General features: G+C 39.2%; 1 protein-coding gene across 5 annotated transcripts in view; it reads left to right on the plus strand.

Moving 5' to 3' along the window:
• The window catches only part of PRKG2 (protein kinase cGMP-dependent 2), a 125,317-nt gene extending 99,674 nt beyond the window's left edge, over positions 1-25,643 (plus strand). For 4 of the 5 annotated variants that reach the window (XM_086407544.1, XM_086407543.1, XM_086407547.1 and 1 more), the window contains 5 exons: positions 2,460-2,623; positions 7,810-7,932; positions 9,673-9,735; positions 20,337-20,403; positions 22,600-25,643. In XM_086407544.1, coding sequence (XP_086263670.1) covers positions 2,460-2,623; positions 7,810-7,932; positions 9,673-9,735; positions 20,337-20,403; positions 22,600-22,695 — 513 coding nt within the window. In that variant the 3' untranslated portion in view covers positions 22,696-25,643. The remainder of the gene's footprint in view (positions 1-2,459; positions 2,624-7,809; positions 7,933-9,672; positions 9,736-20,336; positions 20,404-22,599) is intronic. The other variant, XR_015166125.1, reaches the window with a different exon arrangement.
• Positions 25,644-26,907: the final 1,264 nt, after the last annotated feature.

Here is a 26,907-nt window from a genome sequence, read left to right on the forward strand (position 1 = left end):
ACTGCCATCTCTTTCAGTTAGTATGTAAGTACAAAAGCAAAACCAGATGCTCAAATTAAAATGTATCACTTTTAAAAATGTATCCTCAGTATCTAATGAACTTTCAGTCATCATTAAAAGGAAAACTTACTTGCAATTTAAAAAATGAGTTGAAAGGCTGTTATAAAACAACAAAATATAATATTTGCATATGCATTCGTGAAAATGCAGGTATAAGCATTGTTTTCTTGTGTCCTAAATTTGTCTTTAAAAAATCAGCCAGGAATTTCATATTGGTTCTTCCTCTCAGGAGTAAGTAGATATGCTAGTCTCAGTAAATTGCAAATTTTAATTTCATAATATTACCAGCCATCTCTTAGGTATTATCATTGTGAGTCCTTTTGGTAGATGAAAGAAAACAGTTAAAACCTGCTTCAAATTAGGTTGTTTAAAATCCCTCTTTCTAATAAGGAAATATTAGGAAAAATTTCTAATACATAACAAAAAGCATTAGTAAAAAGATCAATTTAAGAGATTTTTAAAAGTAAGACAAATATTTTAAATATTAATACTTGAATAAAGAAATGAGGGCTGGATTTTATAATTGGCTGATTCATGTTTTTTTTAGATGAGGGCCTATTTTGATGTTAACCTGATTTATTTAATTTTTTTAGTCAAGATTACTGCCATATTATTGAGATAGTCCATGTGTAATGAAGCTATTAAAATATGCATGTTGAAGCCCAGGTATAATTTGTGTGTGTTTACTTGAGGGTGGTGGAGGGTGGTTTTACTAAAATAATGTCTGTATGTATTTGGAGATGAAAGGTACACGCGAAGTCACCCCTTGGAAGGAAACCAGCTGTTTGTTTTGCAGGGCAGGACTTCAGTCATATACACAGCCTCGATTCAAAGAGTGGGTCTTCTGTGCTCCAGTCTTATTTCCAGTCTCTATTCTGTGTGCAGAATTCATTGAATAGAGTCTCAGAGAAGTGGAGGGACCTATTCTGAAGCGACAGATGAGGGCAGTGCCCATACATCACCCTGGGAGAGTTCCCAACGCTCAGTCAGCACTGAGCTCAGCTGTCAGCTCCTAATGGCATCTTCCCCAGCTATCTTCTCCCTGATGTGCCAGAAATCCATGTCTTTGGGCTCTTTGAGTTTATACTTTACATCATCTTCTGTATCATGTCTCACGTGGCATTTTATTATTCTCACATGTCTGTTTAAGCAATCCCAGTACTCCGAAGTTCTTCTAGTCCACTTTGTATCTATAGCACAGAGCTTGGCCAATTGTAAGTGCTGACTGTATTTTTTCAGAATAAATAAGTTAATCCAAGTGCTACCCATCGCCCACCACCCTGAGAGGGACTGAGGGTGTCAGAGTGCAGCCAAAGTTGAGATGGGATGATCCTGGCTTTTACTTCTGACTCCCAGCCTTGAGAAGGTGCAGGCATTGTGCACAAAGGTTTTTCAAGACTGTCTAGAATTTTAAGCCCTTTTTTCCTCAACAATGGTTCCTTTTCCAAATCCTCAATTTCCTTTTATGATATGAAGTGCAAAAGGGTCAGTCACTGCCCCCTTCTCTTCTTTTCCTAATGAATACCACTGTTGATATTGAAAATCACTGGTCTGCTTGCCCTGAACTTCACCTTGGTTGGAAGGATCTCCCCTTCCTAAAGGGCTTCCCAGGTGGCACTAGCAGTAAAGAATCCACCTGCCAACATAGGCTCCACAGGAGACGCACGTTCGATCTATGGGTTGGGAAAATCCCCTGGAGAAGGAAATGGCAACCCACTTCAATATTCTTGCCTGAGAAATCCCATGGACAGAGGAGCTTGGTGGGCTACATACAATCCATGAGGTCTCAAAGAGTTGGACACAACTGAGTGACTGAGCACAGCACACAGCCCCTTCCTAAACCAACCCTCTAGCCCTCTAGGAGTCCTGGGTGTAGAGATGTGTGCATGGAACTTTCTCCAGTGTAATGAGGTTTACCCTTGGCCCTGAATGAGAGGGTCAGTGTTTGTGAGTATGTGTGTGTGGTGTGAAGGGGAGGGTGGAGGCAAAGAAAGAAGACTGAAGAAGTTAAAGTGAAAGTTGCTCAGTCGTGTCCAACTGTTTGCGACCCCCTGGACTACACAGTCCATGGAATTCTCCAGGCCAGAATACTGGAGTGGGTAGCCTTTCCCTTCACCAGGGCATCTTTCCAACCCAGAGATCGAACCCAGATCTCCCACATTGCAGGCGGATTCTTTACCAGCTGAGCCACAAGGGAAGCCCAAAGAATACTGGAATGGGTAGCCAATCCCATCTCCAGTGGATTTTCCCAACCCAGGAATTGAACCAGGGTCTCCTGCATTGCAGGTGGATTCTTTACCAGCTGAGCTATCAGGGAAACCCTTAAGAAGTTAAACGGAGATTTAAAGAAGAGTGTGAGTTTTATGATCTCTGAAGATTTCTTTGATCTTCTTTTCTAGGTTGACTTTGGATTTGCTAAGAAAATAGGATCTGGACAGAAAACATGGACGTTCTGTGGAACTCCAGAGTATGTAGCTCCTGAAGTCATTCTCAACAAAGGACATGACTTCAGTGTGGATTTTTGGTCCCTGGGAATTCTAGTATATGAGCTCCTCACGGGCAAGTAAGTACCTTCAAGTTGTGTTCAGCCTCTTCTTCAGAGAACTGCAAAAATAACTTACTCATGATAATACATACATATATATATATGTATATAAGAATTTAACATTTTGGAAGTGTTTTTGATTAAGCATGATGCCTTTTCCTCTTCACATTATGTCCTGTATAGCATGCTTTCTAGGGTATAACATGGTGAAAATATTCAGGAAGGTACAGCAAAGGAGTACAAAACTGCTATAGTTTACCTAGAAGGGCTCCCCAGGTGGCACTTGTGGTAAAGAACCCTCCTGCCAATCCAGGAGACAAAGAGACACGGGTTCGATCCCTGGATTGGAAGGATCCCCTGGAAGAGGGCGTGGAAACCCACTCCAGTATTCTTGCCTGGAGAATCCCATGGACAACAGAGCCTGGGGGGTTACAATTTGTAGAGTTGCAAAGAGTAGGACACAACTGAAATGACTTAGCACTCATGCATGCACCTAGAGGGGCAAGGTCTGTTGTTATACATACTATATAAAGTGTAATTAATACTTTATATACTTTTAAATTAAGTATAATTTTACTTAATATATACTTCTATATAGTGTATATATATTAATGCTGCTGCTGCTGCTGCTAAGTCACTTCAGTCGTGTCCGACTCTGTGCGACCCCATAGACTGCAGCCCACCAGGCTCCCCCGTCCCTGGGATTCTCCAGGCAAGAACACTGGAATGGGTTGCCATTTCCTTCTCCAATGCATGAAAGTGAAAAGTGAAAGTGAAGTCGCTCAGTCGTGTCCGACTCTTAGCGACCCCATGGACTGCAGCCTACCAGGCTCTTCTGTCCATGGGATTTTCCAGGCAAGAGTACTGGAGTGGGGTGCCATTGCCTTCTCCAATATATATATACTAATATACTAATGTATATATTATATATATATATATAACTATATACTTTTATATTAAGTATAATTAATACTTAACTATAACTTCACTATATTAAGTGAAAGTTTTGGGACTTCATCATCAAAATAAAGAGAATTGAAGTTGTGGGCTGTTATTATTTCCTCATATATTTTTTTCAGTTGAGAAAATAGCAGATGTATTCCCATTAAATCCATTGATCAATTAAATTTAACCATATTCTTCCATCTTCCCAATAAATCATTAACCAGAAATGCTAAAAGAAGGAAGCATTGCTGGATTTAAATTTTAATCCCCTTGTCAACTGCTTTCTAGAGGTGCTGATGAACAGAGACAAGACACAGCAGGAGTTTTACAAGTTAAAATTGGATTGTCATTCCTGAAGTGATAAAGAGCTGTATATTAATGAATTCAGGATCCCAAACAGTCATGCCCACACACACACACTTATACATATATGTGCACAAACACATATTACCTCACATTTGTAAAGCCTTTGCCAACTTACAAAGCACTTACATCTGTTTTATCTAGTTTTGTTTTCACAAACTTATATGGAAGTTAAAGCAGGAATTTTTGTTATCTTAAGGTTTAAATTTGTATTATGAGTATTTTATGATTTAAATGTTATGGATTAGAAGACTGGGTCAGAGATCTACCACTAAGACCTGGGATTTAATCTCAGGTCTTCTGACTCCAAATGAGACACGTTTTTTATTAAACACATGTGCCTTATACAAATGAGCTTTTAGTATAATGCATGGATGTACCCACAGCACTCAGGTCAGTTTTCTATCTCCATTTATCATGAACTGATTCGGTCATCCTTTTAAGCCTTTACAACCAAATATCCTCAGTCTTGATTTCAGGGAGGATTTGCATGTGGAACGGCATAAGAAATGCTGGAATGAGCCCAGTTCAGGGGATTCAAGGCTCAGCACATACTTTACCAAAGGAGAGTTTCCTGGAATCTTCTTGAACTTTATACACTGCAAATTTCAGTATTGGATTATGTGTGGCTCTGTTCTTTATCCTTGTCCACATGAAAGATTATTTGATATTATCTGCAATATCAAATATTTTCAAATATTCATTGCTTAAGATTTTGAAGGAAAGAAAAGAAAAATGTCCTGCTAGTCATTTAGAGAGAAAATTGCTTGCGGTCTCAGGACACAAGGATTTCTGTTTCAAGAATTGGTTTTCTTGTCTCTGGAAAATAAGTCAGCTGCATTTCTAACAGATACGTGACAGCTCTTGTAGGTACCTGGAGAATATACATTTCTGTCTTCATCAGCTGGAATACATTGTTATGTGAAGTGTGGAAATAAAGTGAGGGAATAGGAAAGGGGAATGATTCTCAATAATTTGGAATTGCCAAAATGGTCTTGAGTTGTCCTAAAGAAGTTGAGAGTGGGGGATGGGTGGGAGGGAGATTCAAGAGGGAGGGGGATATAAGTATACTTACAGCTGATTCAAGTTGTCGTACAGCTTGTACACCCAACACAACATTGTAAAGCAAGTATCCTCCAATTAAAAATAAAATATGAAAAAAAAGTTGAGAAATCCTTTTTATAAAGGTTTCCTGGGATAGGGTATGGGGACAGTTCATTTTATTAAAAAAAAATTTTTTTTTCATTGATTTATTTTTATTTATTTATTTTTTTACTTTACAAAATTGTATTGGTTCATTTTAAATGCCCTAAAGTCAGGAGGTAAATGAAGATAAGAAAAGAACTGAAAAACCAAACCAAAACAAAACACTACCTACTTGTAAATACATAAATAAGTTGAAGATGTTAGAGCAATGTTTTTTGTTTCCTACATCTTTTTATTTATGAATGAAACATAGATTATTGAAAAGTCGGTGCACCAAACTTGTTTTAAGTTTATTACAAAAAGTGGGAGCTCTCAGTATCCTCCCGTCTCAAGCGTGACTAAAATACGGCAGAGTTGTTTGTGAAACTCATCTTTAATTTTCAGAAATTAAATGACACAACAGTGTAGGTTTGAAAGTGATTTTAAAAGCAGAGTCTATACATTAACATGTTACCCAAATTCAGTGGTTCATTCCCTATGCTTTCTTTTTTAAAAAATTAGTTTATTTATTATAATTAGAGACTAATTACTTTACAATATTGTAGTGGTTTTTGCCATACAGTGACATGAACCAGACATGGGTGTATATGTGTCCCCTCGTGTTGAACCCCCTCCCACCTCGCTCCCCATCCCATCCCTCTGGGCTGTCCCAGGGCACCAGCTCTGAGTGCCCTGTTTCATGCATCAAACTTGGACTGGTCATCTGTTTCACATATGGTAATATATGTGTTTCAGTGCTATTCTTTCAAATCATCCCACCCTCACCTTCTCCCACAGAGTCCAAAAGTCTGTTCTTTATATCTGTGTCTCTTTTGCTGTCTCGCATACCGGGTCGTCATTACCATCTTTCTAAATTCCATATATATACATTAATATACTGTATTGGTGTTTTTCTTTCAGACTTACTTCACTCTGTATAATAGGCTCCAGTTTCATCCACCTCATTAGAACTGACTCAAATGCATTTTTAATAGCTGAATAATATTCCATTGTATATATATACCACAACTTTCTTATCCATTCGTCTGCCAATGGACATCTAGGTTGCTTCCATTTCCTAGCTATTGTAAACTTTCTTATTCATTGTTGCAACAGTTGCCTTGAAATACTCTCTTTTCTGTCCCCATGCTAGAGTCTCCAGCTCAGTATCTGTTGCTAGATCCTTCTTCTCATCCTGACCTCAGGTCACTTCAGTCCTTGACCTGTTTTCTACCTATTCACTCCTTGGGTGATAACATCAAGTCCCCTGGCCATAAATGCTGTCTAAGGACTCCTCAGAACCACACCTCCAGCCCTAGGTTCTTCCCTGAATTCCAGACCCCTAAGTTCAACTGTTTGCTTAGCATCTCTATTTGGATGTTCAAGACATAACTCTTGATTTTCTTCTTCATAACCTGCTCTGCATCCTTTACTCCCAGCTCACTCCAGTCTTAGTAAAAATAGCTCAGTTCTATAGATCGGAACGCTTTGTGCTTAGTTGCTCAGTCACTCAGTCATGTCCGACTCTTTATGACCCCATGGACTGCAGCCCGCCAGGCCCCTCTGTCAATAGGGATTCTCCAGGCCAGAATACTGGAGTGGCTTGCCATGCCCTTCTCCAAGGGATCTTCCCAACCCATGGATTGCACCCAGGTCTCCTGCATTGCAGGTGGATTCTTTACCAGCTGAGCTACCAGGGAAACCCCCAAAACACTTTAGCATCATTCTTGAATCTTTGCTTTCTCCTGCATACCACATTCACCCCATTAGCAAATCCTGTTGACTTTCTTCAAAATAATCTGGAATCCAATCACATCTCCACCTTCACCACTACTGTTCTAGTCCGAGCTACCAGCCCTGCCTTCCCCCACCACTGGAACCATCACAGTTTATTTTCAACGCATTTTTTTGTTTTGTTTTGTTTTTTGTTTTTTTCTACCTTTTGGTCATACCACCTGGCATTCGGGATCTTAGTTTCCTGACCAGTAATTGACTCCACCACCCCTCCAGTGGAAGCATGGAATCTTAACCACTGGACCACCAGGGAAGTCCATCAACACGTTTTTAAAACCTTACTTTGGGTTTTGTAAATTAGAACACATTCCCAGGTCCTTCCCATAGCCCACTGGGTCTATAGTCATGTGACCCTCGTCTCTAATCCTCCTGCCCTGCTTACTGACTCCACCAGCAACACTGCCCTCCCTGTTCCAAGAATAACCTGTGTCCACTCCTGACTCCTTGCTATCTTGGAATTCTTTGTCTACAAGAGAACAGTGTGACTCATTCTCATCTCTGCTTAATTGTCAGCGTATGAGAGAGGCTTAGTGGGTTGACATTTTCTTCTCCAGGGGATCTTCCCAACCCAGGGATTAAATCCATTCTTCTGCCTTGGCAGGTGGATTCTTTACCACTGAAGCCCTTTTACTATCCATTGTGTCTAAAAACATCACGCCTCTCTCTCACTCTCTGTCCTCCCCTTTATTTTTCTTTTCAGTGATTATCACCACCCAATAGATTACCTCTGTGTCTATCTGTGTATGTATGTATTTTAAGTGGTATTCAAGTAATGAGATTATTTTCTAGCATATGTGCAGATTTGCTATAAAACAACCTATGAGAGAGAAGGAAGGAGGGAAAGAGGGAGGATGGAATATTAGCTGTAAATGTGTCTCAGATGTGGGTCCTAATGTCCTATTTTGGCTTTTCTCTAGCCCTCCTTTTTCTGGGATTGACCAAATGATGACCTACAATCTGATTCTCAAAGGCATTGAAAAAATGGATTTTCCCAGAAAGATAACAAGACGACCTGAGGATCTGATTCGGAGGCTTTGCAGGTGAGAATGACTATTAAAAATCCTTTGTTTTTAGGGAAAGTGTGAAGGCTTCTTATTTCTGCTGCCATTTTAAAGTTATATGTGTATTTACTTATAGTACTTTTCTATGTAGTTAGAGTATATTTAAAGAAAATCATTTCTACTTTGGGCTTCCCGGGTGGATAGTGGTAAAGAATCTGCCTGCCAATGCAGGAGACGTAAGAGACATGGGTTTGATCCCTGGGTTGGGAAGATTGCCTGGAGGAGCGCATGGCAGCCCACTCCAGTATTCCTGGAGAATCCCATGGACAGAGGAGCCTGGCGGTCCCTAGGATTGCAAAGAGTCAGATACGACTGAAGTGACTTAGCATGCGCCTACATGTTTTCTATTTAATGGTCTGTACTAGGAGTTTGAATTTCCTTCATATGATAGAACCACAGTACCTTCTTATAGTTTAAAAGTTATCCAGATTGTTCAGGTTATCCTGGAGAATCATCTTTGTCTGCTGTAGAGAAAAACAAAACCACAAAACTTACCATAATGAAGGAGTAATCTATAGCCTCTGTTAATTTTCTGTGGTGATGATAAAGTATTGCTGTATGCCCTCTTTCAGCCTTCAGTTTTTTAAAAAACTACTCCTCTGACCTTATTGCAAATTACTGCAGATTTCTATTTAACATTAAAAGTAATTTGTTGGAGAACAGAAGACTTCTAGAATTTTGTTTAAACTTAATTTTTTTGCCTTTTTTTAAACATTTTGAACATTTTTTTGCACATACGAACTTTCAAAAGTGCATTAAAATTTAGTAAATTTAGGATATGAAACCTTGCTGCTGGTTTCCCGCAGAAATTTCTTCATGTTTTTAAAATTTTAACTCCATAGTAAATGATTCTCTAAAGCTTTCCTTGGTCTTCTTAGCAAAATTGGTAAGATATAATAGCATCCACCTATTCTTCTAAGTGGAGAAGGCAATGGCACCCCACTCCAGTACTCTTGCCTGGAAAATCCCATGGACGGAGGAGCCTGGTAGGCTGCAGCCCATGGGGTCGCTAGGAGTCAGACACGACTGAGCGACTTCACTTTCACTTTTCACTTTCATGCATTGGAGAAGGAAATGGCAGCTCACTCCAGTGTTCTTGCCTGGAGAATCCCAGGGACAGGGGAGCCTAGTGGGCTGCCGTCTCTGGGGTCTCACAGAGTCGGACACGACTGAAGCGACTTAGCAGCAGCATTCTTCTAAGCATTTATTCATAGCTCATTTAAAGCACTGGGATATATACCTATCTATATATCAATATCTATATCTAAGTATCTATAACTATATAGAGAAAGTAAGTCGTTCAGTCATGTCTGACTCTTTGCGACCCCATGGACTATATAGTCCATGGAATTCTCTAGTCCAGACCACTGAAGTGGGTAGCCTTTCCCTTCTCCAGGGGATCTTCCCAATCCAGGGACTGAACCCAGATCTCCAGCACTGTAGGCGGATTCTTTACCAGCTGACCCACAAAGGAAGCCCATATATGGCCTACAGCTATATACTGGGATATATAAATACATATATTCATATTTCTGACTGTAATTGGACTGTGGCTCCTCCAGAGAGGGCATATGTTTTCTGTCTCCCTATACACAAATGTGCCTGGTTTATACATATTACTGACAAAATGAATGAATGGATAAAGAAAAAGCATAAAATTTGAATGTAAAATTCACTCAAGCATAATTATTATGAGCTGATTTAAAACTCTTTTTGTAGGCAAAATCCAACAGAAAGACTGGGAAATCTGAAGAATGGAATCAATGACATTAAGAAACACAGGTACATATTTCTCTGCCCAGAAAATATAGAAATATTTTTAAAATGTGGTCATCTTGAAACTTTTCTCAGCATGCTGCAAAGAGCCCTCCCCAGACACTCAGTTTACCCTTTCTGGTGCTTTATTTTTCATTTGTGTTGTACTAGCTACAGTTACAAAGATCAATCTCAGTGTGGTTTCGCCAGTGCTGGAAATTCCCACCAAGTATGGATAAAATTACAAAACAAATCACAAAATTACATATTCAGGTTATAGCAACTTAGCTTTTTATCTGCTGCTATCTTTATTATTTTCCAATATTATCTTGGATTCTGTAAAGGAATCAAATTCTAATTTTGACATTTGATTTGCAGTTAAAGTAGGATACTATCATTGTTATCCATATTCAAGAGAATGGGTTAACTAAACCAACTATTAAATAGCCTTCTATTTCAGTTTAATTGATATTATACATTAATTTTAAACATAATTTTCCTTTGACTAGCTCTCCACATTTTATTTTATTATTATTTTTAAAATTTATTTCTTTTAGTTGGAGGCTAATTATTTTACAATACTGTAGTGGTTTTTGCCATACACCGATATGAATCAGCCATGGGTATACATGTGTTCCCCATCCTGAACCCCCCTCCCACCTCTCTCCCCATCCCATCCCTCTGGGTCATCCCAGTGCACCAGCCCTGAGCACCTGTTTCATGCATCAAACCTGGGCTGGCGATCTGTTTCACATATGATGATATACATGTTTCAATGCTATTCTCTCAGATCATCCCACCCTCGCCTTCTCCCACAGAGTCCAAAAGACTGTTCTATACATCTGTGTCTCTTTTTCTGTCTCGCATATAGGGTTATCATTACCATCTTTCTAAATTCCATATATATGTGTTAGTATACTGTATTGGTGTTTTTCTTTCTGGCTTACTTCACTCTGTATAATAGGCTTCAGTTTCATCTACCTCATTAGAACTGATTCAAATGTATTCTTTTTAATGGCTGAGTAATACTCCATTGTGTATATGTACCACAGCTTTCTGATCCATTCATCTGCTGATGGACATCTAGGTTGCTTCCATATCCTGGCTATTATAAACAATGCTGCGATGAACATTGGGGTACACGTGTCTCTTTCAATTCTGGTTTCCTTGGTGTGTATGCTTAACAGTGGGATTGCTGGGTCATATGGCAGTTCTATTTCCAGTTTTTAAAGGAATCTCCACATTATTCTCCATAGTGGCTGTACTAGTTTGCATTCCCACCAAGAGTGTAAGAGGGTTCCCTTTTCTCCACACCCTCTCCAGCATTTATTGCTTGTAGACTTTTGGATAGCAGCCATTCTGACTGGTGTGAAATGGTACCTCATTGTGGTTTTGACTTGCATTTCTCTGATAATGAGTGATGTTAGCTCTGCACATTTTAAAGTCTCATATTGTACTTTACTTTTTCGGGTAAGGTACATTGATTTCCACAAAACTTCAAACCATGTTTTATCCTTATGTAGTAATCTAATATGCACCTCTTCAGGTCTGTTAATTTCTAAAACTGGCCTTTAAAATCATCAATAACCTCCACAACATAAAATCTCTGATTTGTTTGCATGTGTGGAGGTTCAAGCCTTGGAGTTGTTTGTTTGTTTGTTTTTAATCTATGCTTGGCTAAATCTTGCCATCCTCAAGATGTTTTGCTTTTGTGCTTGATTTGCAAATAGAGACTATCACCTCTTGATAGTACAAAAAAAATAAATTTGAGAATTTCATTTTTGAAAACCTTTGAGCACACTGCTGTGTTCACTTTCAGAGAGGAAAACGCCTCTCCATATTTTATTTCTCTCTGGATGTTTTTATTGAAGAATTAGATGCAAATCACCACAGGGTGAAAATAAAGGGAGAGATGCTGCTGAATAGAAACACTGTCCATTTTTCTGAACAGAAGTGGTGCAGCTCAAAAAAAAAATCCTGGGCTGCCAACCCTGCTCTATCTATTCATGAGCTTTCTTGAAAGAAAGCCATGTATTCAACATTGTAAATTCATATTGGGCTCTTCCGTCAGGAGTCAGGATATATCAGGAAGAGGGTGGGGAGCAGGGAAGAGATGGAGACAGACAGACACATCTGTGGATTTCAGAGACACCAAAATGCTTAGAGTATTTGACTGTTTTTATTCTTAGAGCCTTTGGATTGTCTTCAGTGTAAAGTTTATTATTTATCTTAGATTCCAATTTCTCTCTCTTCCTACATGCTGTTATCACAGTTTCTTCTCTCATGATAAAAAGACACATAAATATACCATTCTTATTGAACAAACAGAAGTCCTGCCAATTAAAGTCCCTCTTCCAGTGTATTGTCCTCTTTTGTCTCATTAAAGAAGCATCTTCATGGTTGCTCTGAGGTAGTTGAAAAATAGAAGTGATATAATTGTTAACAGGTTCCAGTTTTATCTCTTGCTTCTCATTTACCTGAGGCTCATTTAAATGTAACTGTCAAATTGGAATTTTATGCACATGCAAATTGATGCTAAAGGACTTTCTCACTTTAGTGTGGTAATGAAGAATTTTGAATTCCCTTCCCCATAGGGATTAATTTGCCCATGCTTTTTAACAGACGGTGCTTTTTGCCAAGTAGCTGAAGCATCCGTGTGTAGAGCAGAGTTCACTAATAAGATGCACCAAATTTACACAGTGCCTTCTGGTGAGCGCAGGGAGCTTAAAACCATTATTTCATCTTATTTTCATAGTGATTCTTAAGATACAAAGCTGGGGCATGTGGGGCTGAAAAACAGATCTCTCTCTGCTTTCAAATAGGAGTGTTCTAGAACCTTCTATAGGAAAAGGCAATGGCACCCCACTCCAGTACTCTTGCCTGGAAAATCCCATGGATGGAGGAGCCTGATGGGCTGCAGTCCATGGGGTTGCTAAGAGTCAGACACGACTGAGCAACTTCATTTTCAATTTTCACTTTCATGCACTGGAGAAGGAAATGGCAACCCACTCCAGTGTTCTTGCCTGGAGAATCCCAGGGATGGCAGAGCCTGGTGGGCTGCCGTCTATGGGGTCGCACAGAGTCGGACACGACTGAAGCGACTTAGCAGCAGCAGCAGCAGAACCTTCTATAAATCTCCAAGGCATATATAGCTTCTCTACTCAGGATATTCTTGGATTTTTTTTTTTTTTTTTTTTTGAGAAAACATTCTTTCTGGGCTTCCCTGGAGGTCCAGTGGTTAAGACTCCTTGCTTCCAATGCAGGGAGCACAGGTTCAATCCCTGGCTAGGTAACCAAGATCCCCACATGCCACACATCGCTGCCTAAATAAAGAAATAAAACAAAAAAATTTTCTAAAATTTGCTATCAGATTTTCCAGCTCCTCTCTAAGGTAAAACATTTTTTTTCTTAGAAAGCCGTTTACTTCAATTTTGTTTTTAAAAACAATACAGTTAAACATGTTCTATTGTCAAATGTTTGTCCAGTCTGTGTTAAATCGTCTTTCCTAAAAATAGAATTCCTCTCTCTCCTTTTTGTGAGTTAACTTATTAACTAGGTACCAGTCATGCCTGTCTAAAAAGAGGGATAATATATTTGTAGGGTACAATTAAATCTTTCCTGCTAGGTTCAGGAGTAATTTGTTTCCAGTCTCATAATGTTACCTTTAATATTTCGAGTCTCTAGAATTTTACTCTCAAGAATAGCTACAAGTCTTCTAAAAATGAAGAAGCAATTTATGTACAGTTGCTGCTAATATTTCTTTAGTGAATATTTTTCACACACGAGTGCATGCTGGCACTTGGATTACTTAAAATGTGGTTAGTGTCAAAAAGGCCAAGTGTTAAGTGAATAACCACTCATGTTAAGTAAATATTGCCATAAGTCAAATTGTAACAAGTACTCAACAAGAAATGCATAGGCTCTTTGATTCAGTGGAGTAACAGTAATGATTTTTATTAATATTTATGGAGTAGCTTCTGGGTAGAGAGCATTGTAAAATATGTGAAAAGGAATTGTGGCAGACTTTGGTGGTAAAAGAAACGAATCCACAGAACTGTGTGCCCAGAAATCCCTAAAAATGGAGCCTCAGTCTGTCCAAAGAAGCTGATGGGTGGATCAAGCAGATTTCTGCGGTTTTGCAGGAAGGACAGGGGAAGTCATACAGCTAGCACTGCTGTCTGACTCTCACTCTTTGCTTAAAGACTCAGCAGCTTGGGCAAAAATGGCACTGTGGGTGAAGAATGGCATGGCATCTGAAGTGGAATGTACTAGAGCCTGCCCTCTGTTTTTAGTACTTTTTCTCTTGCTAAGCTTAGACTTAGGATGGGAGATCCAGTCAAGGAGTGACCCCAAACCAGTTCTACGCGTGGGAAGAGATTGAAAAAGGTAGAAAAACCTAACTGTGGGTCCAGTTGACAGACAGAAGAATGTGAAGGTCTCATAAAATCTCCCAGCCTGCCTTCTCACACCTCCCGCCACCCTCCCATTGCACAACCCGCCCCCCACCCCCGCCCATGCATATTCTTCACATAGCAGCCATAATTGTCTTAACATGCTTAGATCGCATCACTTCCTTCTAACTTTCTGCTGGTTTTCCCCTAAGCATGAAATCTTGATTCCTTTCTATGTTCTACAAGACCCTACAGGATCTGGCCTCTGATTGGTTCTCAGACATGATATGTTTTTCTAGGTTTCCCTCCATTCACTACACTTCTGCTCATTTCATCACTTTCTTCCATTTAGAAAGCCGTTGACACAAATCTATCCATGGCATCTCCATTCTGTTCATTATGGCTTTAATTCAGATATCACTCTGGCTAAAAAGCAGTACCTCCAACCCATCCCCATCCCAGTCACCTCTACCATTTTATTCTCTTATGTCTTCTCTTTATTCTCTATTACTTATTAGTATGTGAAACTAATGTAAGTATTTGTAGTACTTACTTGTTTGTTTACTTGTGACCTCCTACCAAAATAAAAATATCTTAAAAGCAGGGTCTTTGTTGTTTTTGATTCCTGGGACCAAATCGACTTTCTGTACTTTTATTTTTAAGCCCTGGATTGGTGCTTTTTCTTTTCTTTCTTCTTTTTTTTTTTTGAAGTTTTTATTTTGTATTAGGGGTATAGCTGATTAACAATGATGTGATAGTTTCAGTGAACAGGGAAGGGACTCAGCCATACGTATTCATGTGTCCATTCTCCCCCCAAGTCCCCTCCCATCCAGGCTGCCACATAACATTGAGCAGAGTTCCCTGTGCTATTCAGTAGGTCTTTGTTGGTTATCCATTTTATTAATAAGTATATAGCAGTGTGTACATTTTTCTTGACTGACTGAAGTGACTTCAGTGTCCCAACAGAAAAGATCCGTATTATACAAAACAGTATTACTCCATGTGCTTCATAAGATTCTAAGAGACAGAGTACATTTTTTTTCTGTCTGAGAGAAGCAAGGTCTCCTCATTTCTGGTGTTGAATCTCCAGCTCACCAAGCCTGGTGTGTATCCTAAAGACCATATCAGTCCTTTTAGATTAATGATTTGGAAGCAATAAATGAAAGAACTTCATCTGGCCTTCAGCTTCATCTCATTACAGATAATTGTAAGATACTTTTTCTCTTGGAGCTTTTTAGATACATGTCATCAAGAGCATCACAGTATGGCAATGTGGTGTTGTAAGACATGATAGTTAGAGATCCTGTGTAAACGTGTCCTCTTGTTGTAGACTCATTAAGTTATTCAACAGACATTTATTTGAGCACCTCTTTTGTTCCCGGTGGGCTTCCTGGATGGCCCTGGTGGTAAAGAAGCCACCTGCCAGTGCAGGAGACATAAGAGATGCAGGTTTGATCCCTTGGTTGGAAAGATCCCCTGGAGAAGGAAATAGCAATCCACTCCAGTTTTCTTGCCTGGAGAATCCCATGGACAGAGGAGCCTGGCAGGCTGTCATCCACAGGGTCGCAAAAAAAAGTCAGACACAACTGAAGCAACTTAGCATGGACTGTTCCAAGTGTTAGTGACGCTTCTTTGGAAACGAGCTTGCATCTCTGCCATCATGGAGCTTGCATTCCAGTTGGGGAGAAAGAAAATAAAGAAGGTATTATAACTACATAAAGTGTATAGTAGAGATATTAGAGAGCGTTAAGTACTAAGGAGAGAAAATAGAGAAAGGATGGGATGTAATATGTGGTGGGGGAGTGGGGCGGTGCGGGGAATGGGGAAGGTTTGCCATGTTAGACTGGATGGTCAAAGAAAGTGAAAGAAAGTGAAGTCACTCAGTCATGTCTGACTCTTTGCGACCCCATGGACTGTAGCCCACCGGGCTTCTCCATCCATGGAATTTTCTAGGCACGAGTACTGGAGTGGGTTGCCATTTCCTTCTCCAGGGGATCTTCCCGACCCAGGGATTGAGCTTGGGTCTCCCAAAGAAGGCCTCTCTAAGAAATGACCTTTGAGAAAATATCTGATACTGTTGAGGGAGCAAATCAAGTGGAAATCTGGGGAAAGACTCATTCACTTACAGGGGCTCACATGCAAAGGCCTTGAATTGGGAGCATCCCTAGCTTGTTGGAAGAATGTTGAGGAGACAAAGGTACAAAACAGAAAGAAAGAGAAAAGTAGGACAATTGTAAGGTGGGGGAAGGGTGGTGGTTGAAAGGATGATTTTGTAAGTCTATGGATTATAATAAAGATATGGTGAAGACTTTGCCTTTTCCACTGAGTGAAATTGAAAGCATTGGACAGCTTTGAACAAAGGCATGATGTGACCTGACTTACATTTTCAATGATTGCCTTTGCTGCTGGGTTGTTTCCCATGGACAAAAGTAGAAGGACCTGTTTGCATGCGTGCATGCGCTCAGTTGTGTCCAACTCTTTGTAACCCCATGGACTGTAGCCCTCCAGGCTCCTCTGTCCATGGGATTCTCCAGGCAAGAATACTGGAGGGGATTACCATTCCCTAGTCCAGGGGATCTTCCTCATCCAGGGATTGAACCCACATCTCTTGAGTCTCCTGCATTGGCAGGGGGATTCTTTTACCCCTGACTGACCTGGGAAGCCCAGAGGACCTGTTAGGAGGTTATTGTAATAATACAGGCAAGAAATACTAATGGCTTGGTGCATGATGGTAGACTGGAGGTATTGGGTATTTGTAGGGTTCTGAATAGCAATGTATTTTGAAGATAATGCTGACTAAATTTGCTCATGAACTGAGACAGGATGTGAGACAAAGGATAATTCCAAAGTCTTTGGTTTGAACAACTGGAAGAGTTTAGACAACTTTATTGAGGAAAATTTGGAGCTTCAATGTGGACCTGATTGTTGCTAGATACCCATTAGGCATTCTTTGGGGTGATAGTGAATGGCAGTTATGGATATGAGCCTATAAAGCAATGGGGTGGGGAGATCTTGAATGGAAATAGAAATTTGAGAGTAATCAGTTCGTACATGCTATTTAAAGCCATAAGACTGAATGAGATTACCTACAAAGTGAGGGTAGTTGAAAAATGAACAGGTCCAATGACTGAGCTCCAGAGCACACCAACTTCATATGGAAGTAGCAGTGGAAAATGAGGAAAAAGTACTCAGGAAGGCAGGAAGAAAGCCAGAACAAGAGTAAGTCTCAAGCAAAGAAAGTGTTTGGATAAGTGTGAGTGATGGGTAAGTGTGAGTGATGAGCTGTGGCAAATGCTGATAGCAGTGAGGTTAACCGAGGCAATGTCATGGAGTGGAGAGGGTGAAATCTGACTGAAGTGTGCCTAGGAGAAAATGGGTAGTGTCAACTGAAGCAAAACACACAACCTAAAAGTTGCAAGTTAGATTTTATTCAGAGACCTTATTGAGGACGATAGCCTGGGAAGTAGCCTCTCAGCTATCTCTGAGAAATTGCTCTGGAGAGGTAAGGGAGAGCTGGGACATATAGGAGTTTTTGCTTAAGAAAAAAGCATGTAGTAGGACATCAGAAGATTACTGCTGAAACAGGGTGGGGCAATCTAGGGGTAGAGGAGTAAGAATTTACCTACAAACTATTAGGTATTAGGTAAAGAACAAGCTACAAAGATATATTGTACAACATAGGAAATATAGCCAACTTTGTAATAACTATAAATGGAGTACAACCTTTCAAAATTGTCAACCACTGTATTGTACATCTGTAACATATAATACTGTACAGCAACTATACTTCAATGTAAAAAAGAGAGAAAAAACATTTATGGCTAATCACAAAGACATCACAAGTCAACGATTTTACTGCTTTTCTATATATGAGAAGAAGCAAGAGTCTGGGCATCTTCTTGAAATTATTATTTTGGTATATATCTCAACTGTCTAGTGCCAATATTATGTTTTTCTCCACCCCAAATTCCTTGCCAGGTGGCTACAGGGGCTGATGGCTTCAGTGCAGGCAACATTCAGTGTTTACTGGCATCAGTTCAGTTCAGTTGCTCAGTTGTGTCCAACTCTTTGCGACCCCATGAACCGCAGCACGCCAGGCCCCCCTGTCTATCACCAACTCCTGGAGTCCACCCAAACCCATGTCCGTTAAGCCGGTGATGCCATCCAACCATCTCATCTTCTGTCATCCCCTTCTCCTCCTGCCCTCAATCTTTCCCAGCATCAGGGTCTTTTCAAATAAGTCAGCTCTTTGCATCAGGTGGCCAAAGTATTGGAGTTTCAGCTTCAACATCAGTCCTTCCAATGAACACCCAGGACTCATCTCCTTTAGGATGGACTGGTTGGATCTTGCAGTCCAAGGGACTCTCAAGAGTCTTCTCCAACACCACAGTTCAAAAGCATCAATTCTTCCGCACTCAGCTTTCTTTATAGTCCAACTCTCACATCCATACATGACCACTGGAAAAACCATAGCCTTGACTAGACAGACCTTTGTTGGCAAAGTGATGTCTACCTGCTTTTTAATATGTTATCTAGGTTGGTCATAACTTTCCTTCCAAGGAATAAGTGTCTTTTAATTTCATGGCTTCAATCACCATCTACAGTGATTTTGGAGCCCAGAAAAATAAAGTCAGCCACTGTTTCCCCTGTTTCCCCATCTATTTGCCATGAAGTGATAGGACCAGATGCCATGATCTTAGTTTTCTGAATGTTGAGCTTTAAGCCAACTTTTCACTCTCCTCTTTCACTTTTATCAAGAAGCTTTTTAGTTCTTCTTCACTTTCTGCCATAAGGGTGGTGTCATCTGCATATCTGAGGTTATTGATATTTCTCCCGGCAATCTGGATTCCAGCTTGTGCTTCTTCCAGCCCAGGGTTTCTCATGATGTACTCTGCATATAAGTTAAATAAACAGGGTGACAATATACAGCCTCGACGTACTCCTTTTCCTATTTGGAACCAGTCTGATGTTCCATGTCCAGTTCTAACTGTTGCTTCCTGACCTGCATATAGGTTTCTCAAGAGGCAGGTCAGGTGGTCTGGTATTCCCATCTCTTTCAGAATTGTCCACAGTTTATTGTGATTTACACAGTCAAAGTCTTTGGCATGGTCAGTAAAGCAGAAATAGATGTTTTTCTGGAACTCTCTTGCTTTTTCCATGATCCAGTGGATGTTGGCAATTTGATCTCTGGTTCCTCTGCCTTTTCTAAACCCAGCTTGAACATCTGGAAGTTTGTGGTTCACGTATTGCTGAAGCCTGGCTTGGAGAATTTTGAGCATTACTTTACTAGCGTGTGAGATGAGTGCAGTTGTGTGGTAGTTTGAGCATTCTTTGGCATTAGCAGGCAGCAATTTTTTTATCTGCAGTCGATACAGTGATTAGGTTATTCTTTCAAGTTTTCTTCCAATGAGAAGAGAGAACTGGAGTGAGAGTTGGAGAAAAGTTCAGGTGAAGGGAGAGTGCTTTGTGGTTGCAAGAATTTCATTTTTTCCACACTGATCTGAATGCATCAGCAGAGAAAATTCAGGAGAGGTGAGATTTTAAGGAGCATGTTTGAATAAAGAATGTCTACAAGATCAAGTACACAGTAGAGGAGCTCTCCTCAACTGGAAGCAAAGGCAATGCATTCATGGCACAGGAGAGAAGGGAAACACACAGAGGTGGGTACATAGGCAGGTACATAGGAGAAGGAAATGGCAACCCACGCCAGTATCTTGCCTGAAACATCTCATGGACAGAGGAAGCCTGGCAGGCTACAGTCCTTGGGGTTGCAAAGAGTCAGACATGACTTAGCTCCTGAACTTGCGTGTAGCATTATGCTGGTGAAAAATTGTAGGAGTTCTCTTTTCTGCTCCAATTTTCTTCGTGAAATAGGAAGCCAGGCTATCATTTGGGAGTGAGGATGGAGAGGCGGTTCTGAAAGTTTGAGGAGAGAAGACAAAGAATGAATTTTGAGTCTAAAAGGGTGTGGCAATGAGTGGAAAAACAGGGAGACCTAGACTGACTGCTGGAGACACTAAAGCCCCCTCCCGGGAAAGTAGTGGGCATGGATTTAATGTGAGATACACACGTGTGTGTGTGTGTGTGTGTGTGGGCACAGTGAGTATTTCTCTCTGATTACTTACAGCTACACCATTGCAGGCAGGAAGCAGGCAACAGAATGGGTTGACAGATAACATGACATGCTAATAGTGTATCAGATCAGTAATATTCCTCTGTGCTTTTCTCATTTCTCAGGTGGTTAAATGGTTTTAATTGGGAGGGACTGAAAGCACGAAATCTTCCATCACCTTTACAAAGAGAGGTATGGTAGCTGATATTACTCTCTTGATTTTTTTCTAGGTGTTTTTGTAAACAGAGTTTAAGTGTGTGATCATGTGTGCAAACTCAAGTGTATGTATATAATAGATCTTAAAAATTTTAAGTTTTTAAATTTAAGTTAAAATGTCATTGCAGTTGTGATTCTATGCAAATATGATTCTATTACCTGTTCAATGGACCTTAGCTCAACTCTTAGGAATGCATTACATGTGAATCTAAGTAATGAAGGAGACCAGGTTGGATCCCTGGGTCAGGAAGATCTCCTGGAGAAAGGAATGGCTACTCACTCCAATATTCTTGCCTGGAGAATTCCATGAACAGAGGAGGCTGGTGGGCTGTATAGTCCATGGAGTCAAAAAGAGTCAGACACGACTGAGTGACTAACACTTTCATTTCTAAGTCTCAGTGTTGGTCAGGCTGAAAGATGGTTCTAGAAATATAATATGAACCTATATGCAATTTAAAATCTTCCAGTAGCCATATTTAAAAGGGTTAAAAGAAATAGGTGAAATTAGTTTTAATTATTTTACTACATTAAGGATTATTATTTCCACATGTGAAAATGAAAGTGAAACTCTCTCAGTCGTGTCTGACTCTCTGTGACCCCATACAGTCCATGGAATTCTCCAGGCTAGAATACTAGAGTGGGTAGCCATTCCTGTATCCAGGGGATCTTCCCAACCCAGGGATCGAACCCAGGTGTCCCGCATTGCAGACGAATCCTTTACCAGCTGAGCCACCAGGGAAGCCCTTGGTAGCACCAGGGAAGCCCTTACACGTTACATTTCAAATTGTAACCAACACAAAATATTAATGAGATCTTTCTAAATTTTCAAAAATCTCAAGTGGATTTTCCACTTCTCATCACATCTTAATTCCGACTAGCTACATTTCCAGTGCTCAGTCCCTGAGTGTTACTTTTTGGACAGAAATAATTATCTTAAAAATAATTTTAAAATACAGACAGAAATATTATATCATTCATTTTTCTCTCTGAATGCCTATCTCCATATTTCTGTTAGATGTTCCCTATAAAATTTTATCCTAATATAAAAGATTTTTATGCTGGAAAGCCTTCTATTGCTCATCCTTTAAAAACTTTAAATTTTAATTTTTTTTTAATTAAAAACTTTTGTGACAGTAAAGATTTTGTTGGCAGCACAAATATTTCTTCTGAATTCAGTTATAATTACATTTTTGTAAGATGCAGTATCAAACAACATAAATACATTATAAATTTTAAAGTAATTATTAAGCAAAATGCTTTGAAAAGAAATTATTTAATGTACTTGAGGATAAATATTATTTATTAATAAGTGGAACCAGATTCCACATCAGTTCTATTTCTCTTAAAAATTATTTTTATATATTGGGTTGGTCAAAAAGTTCGTTCAGGTTTTTCCATACCATCTTCCAGAAAAACCCAAATGAACTTTTTGGCCAGTCCGATAGATGAACGTGCTAAGAGTTGTGTTCACGTAAATAAGTAAATGAGAGTGGAGGGTTTTGTAATAAAATGTCACTTTGAACACCTGAGTAGTCTCCTTGTCTCTCCAAAACTCATTATGATGGATTCTAAATAGTATTTTCAATTATCTACCAGCTGATAATTCAATTAGATACTAATGAAAATTGAAGACTGAAAATTGAAGACTAAAAATTGGAAACCACTTGATTTACAGAGTAACTGAACACCAGAGTCATTTCATTCTTTCAACAAAGTCATTCAAAACAAACATTTTGAATTTTCCCATTGTTTAAACTTCTGGAGACTTTATATGGGTCAATTAGCCATATAAAATTTCGATTGATGAGAAATATACAAAGTGGAAGAAGGATTCTGACCCATTTTTAAAGAAAAAGTATTTCCTTTTAAAATGTTTTCCAGTTTGAAAAATAGATATCATTTTTTTTCACCTTTTCTTTCAGAAATAACTTCTCAGGCCAGGTAGCTCCTATCAAAGGTAATTCTGGAATCCAATCCATTTGTTCTAAAGGGGAGATCTCAATGAGGTTGAGAGTGTGATTCAAAACTGATAACTGGTCATCTTTTCCTTATGCGTACCTTACAAGTGGCTGCAGTATAAAATCAGTGTTCAGATACAGGGAGCATTCCCATGTGTTCTAGCATGCTTTGTCAACATTATCCTCACCTTTGGTTTCATCTTTTCTCTACTAGCTCAGTGGACCCACAGATCACAGCTACTTCGACAAGTATCCTCCTGAAAGGGGGGTGCCTCCAGATGAGCTGTCAGGCTGGGACAAAGACTTCTGAGAGAAGGGAAGACGATCACTGCCTACAGAATCAAGAGGACTAGAAGTCCTAGTAATCCAACACTGATCATTTCTCTTTGGAGTTTGACACTATCTTTTGGAAGACCATTAGAGAAACGAATCCCTGCCCATGATCTGGGGAGGGGTGGGGGGTGGTGGGCGAGAGTGGGTGCAGAGGTGGTTTTGAATTATAACGTCTCATTTAGATGCTGTGAATTATTCATGTGTTCCATTCTTTGCTTTTCTCAAATGTTGAAGGCTGTCTTAGTCCCCTCTTCAAAGTCAGAACCATTTTTGTTAAAGGGACATTATCTTCTCTGCAATCTATTGCTCCGTCCTTATCATTCTTGTCTTGTTTAAGTCCTAGTAAGGTATAAAAAATGTCTTGTCCTTGAGCAACTAAGTCATTCAAATAGAAGGAAGAACAAGGGTTAATTTTGGAAAATTTCCCTTTCCCAACAATCTCACGTAAGCATCATGGCATCTTGAAATTGCGGTTTGCAGGAAACTTGTTAGTCAATAGAAATTCTTGATTTTTACCTGCATTCAACCTAGAAATAAATTAATATGCTTCTGAAAGTAGTCTGGGGAAAGGCAAATTTGAATATTAGTCCTTGGTACCACTTCCTAACATAAATGAGTTAATTCTTCCTTCCAGGTAATTATATTATATTGGAGAACTTAGAAAAAATAAACAAAGCAAAAAATATTTTTTATTTTCCCGTGACCAGCTGTGGTACCTCAGAGACTTTGCAGAAGTCTTGTGAGAGGTGGTTGTAACGTGTGGTTAATTGAGGGGCCTTTGGAAAAGTTTTATCTTACATATTAAATATTTTCACAATCAACTTAGAAAATATGCAGAAACTAGATTGTGAAGGCTTTTACTTCCCCTTACCTGTGGAGGAGAAAAACTTCCAAAAGGTCAAAATGTTGACTCTTTGAGACTCTGAGATATTTTGGCCAGTTCTGTGACTGTTGCTATTAATAAACCAAGAGTATAGAATAAACACAGTTAATTTTTAATGAAAATCCCATTGGCAAATATTGATGCAAACCAAAATCACTGTTGCATTAATAATTTTTTAAAAAGATGTATGAGTCATGGGACTATTTATAATTTTAGATATGTAAGGCAGGCCAGCCGCTCGAGAAGTAATGCCCAGTAACAAGGACACCCGACATCAAGTCCCCTCCTGTCTCCTCTGTAGTCTTCCAAATGATGGGTAGATTTGTTTCAATAGTGTTGGATGCCAGTGCCTAAGAACTTTGCTAGTAGAATGTTTTTATGTGTCAATCATGATTATTCTCCCACCCTCCTTTCCAAATGGATAGGAAGCCGACTTTCTACCTTTCTGATCTAGCAGAGTAAAAATGACGTTTCTTCTGCATTAAAAAGTTCCATTAATGAAGCTTCTGCATTGTTCAAGCTCCTGGTTATATTTCCATATGCTGATGTTCTATAGGAAAAGCAACCTCTACCCACACTCCACCCATATTTTCAGCATTCAGAGAATCAGTTATCTGCTTTCTGAAGTGTTAAAACAGATGAGTGAGGCCCCACCCAAGAAGGTGCATCCTTAACAAATTATATTTCCACATTTAGAATCTTTTTGCTGAACCAAAGAATTTTTGTTTCCTGGAGTAGTATTTTTAAAGTTGTACATAGATGAAGCATTTTTAATAGGATTGACGTAACCCGCTTAATGAATTTCTAAGATTTTTTAAAGAGTTTTATTTGCATTTGGTTTGTAAGCGCTGTATGTTTTTCCATGTATATATTTTTCAATTACCCACCTATAAATGTAGGAAATTTATGTATTAGGTTAATATTAGAACTGTACAGTTATACTAGCAATGGTATTCTCAAAGGTGATCAGTAGTAATTCAAAAACAGCTTACAAATATACAAATAAAAACCAACTTAGAGTACTACAAGTTTACTTTGGCTATGACTGGCCATGCCATTATATAATCTCCACATGTGGTTTTATTGGGTTTCCTTTAGAGTACTTTATAAAGATGAAGAAATGAGAGACCTAACCATAATATAAACCCAGTTCTATTCTGTAGCTGGATGACCTTGGGAAAATGACTTCACTTTTTTGAGTACTAGCTTTCTCACCTGTAGAAAAAGGCACACTAAAATAATACCTACGTTAGGGGCCTGTTTTGGGGAGTAAGTTGATAGAGAGTCCTTTACCAATTTCAACGAAATAATCAATGCTGCATAGATGGAAAGTACTGTTACTATCTGTTAGAATTAAAGGGGCCTTAATAACCATTTAATCCTGAACTCTGTGTATCATTGGTATCTGTATGCCAACCATATCAATTAAATATAATGTCAATCTTTTCTTTTTGTTTTAAATCATGAAGTAAAGATAGTTAAGCTTTAGTGCATATGAAGAGTTAATCCTCACAAAAATGAAGTGCTTATTAAGAGCTCACTGCTCACCTAAGTTTCTAAATTCTAACTTTTTATAAATTAGATATGTAGGTATTCTTATAAAATACAGAAAATTATTCCCCTATATACATATCCTTCATATTCCTAATCATTAAATCATTCCTAATCTGTCTTTTCTGGGTACAAAGTTGATTTTTCATTCTTGAGCCTCTTCTCTGTGGTGTCAGCTTTTCACAATGGTAATTTCCTATTTTCTCTAAATATCAAAATGTCTGGGGTGAGGAGAATGTTGTGATGACAAGGAAAAGATTTGGAGTAAAATACTATGGGTTTGAATTCCTGCTCTTCCTAGATATGTGTGACCTTGAATAACAAACCACATATTTATTCATCTATAACTTAGAGGTGGTATATGTAAAGTTTTAGAATATTGGGCCAGAATATTATTTCTTGTAGGTCATTGATAATAACCATTTGGAAATAAATATATACATATATATCTTTTGGTATAATAATAAACTCTTATTTTTTATTGCCAAGTATTATACTAGGAGTATTTACATCATTATTTCATTCACACAAGATTCTAAAATAATTATAAAAACACTGATTATTAACTGCCTTGAAAGCTAAATATTGGCCTCAAATATGCCTTTCATTTTCTTTTTTTTTTTTTTTTTTGCCTTTCATTTTCAATTTAGCTGTGATGGTTTTTCATGGCTTAGTTCCAGTTGCTATAACAATATAACAAATTCACCCACAACTTCTTAGTTGAGCTTCCCTGGTGGCTCAGACAGTAAAGAATCCACCTGCAATGTGGGAGACCTGTGTTCAGTCCCTGGGTTGGGAAGATCCCCTGGAGAAGGGAATGGCCACCCACTCCAGAATTCTGGTCTGGAGAATTCCATGAACAGAGGAGCCTGGCAGGCTATACAGTCTATGGGGTCTCAAAGAGTTGGACACGACTGAGTGACTTCCACTCACTCACCTCTTAGTTGCTTGGATTCTTCTTCTAGATTCGGTGGATCAGACATTTGGACAGCACATGACAAAGATGACTTGTCTCTGCACCACAGTATCTGGGACATCAGATGGAAAGATTCAAAGACTAGGGTGACTCAGTGGCTGAGAGCTATAATTACCTGAAGCCTTGTTCACTCATGTATCTGGAGCCCAGCCTGGGACTTCTCGAAGACTAGGACTGCTGTCCAGCGTGCTTACACACATCCTCAATGTGGTTTGAATTCCTCACGTTATGACGTCATTAGAGTAGTCAGACTCCTTTTGTGTGCCTTTGAGAGCAAGAGTTCCAGTCAACAAAGAGAAGCAGCACTAAACTTTATGAACCAGCATTGGAGTCACACCTCATCACTTCTGCCATATTCTACGGGTAGAAGCACAAGCCCACCTGATTTGTGGGGAGGGAACAGAGGCTCCATTTCTTAATGAGAGTTTCAAAGAATTTGCAAGAAAGTTTTAAAACCACCACAACCCACTGTCTGGCCACAGGCTACTTATATTACTACCTTGTGCAAAATAAATGCATTCCCTCTCAAGAGCCTCTGTAAAAAGATCATCTCATGATATCAGACTCAAACCCAAGGTCTGGGATCTTGTCATCTAAGTTCCATTCAGGTGTGGATGAAGACACCTCAGATGTGATTCCTTGGATATATTCTTTTAGGTCAAAACGCCTGTGACCTAAGTTAACAAGACATCTATTCTCACACTCACAGCACTGAATGGTGAGACAACCAAAGGATAACCACAACAGATCCTTGCATTCCAAGAGTGAGAAAATTAGAG

This window comes from Bos grunniens, chromosome 6, assembly GCF_055505025.1.
Source record: "Bos grunniens cultivar Pamir isolate PY7600 chromosome 6, Bosgru_T2T1.0, whole genome shotgun sequence".
Classification (NCBI taxonomy): domain Eukaryota; kingdom Metazoa; phylum Chordata; class Mammalia; order Artiodactyla; family Bovidae; genus Bos; species Bos grunniens.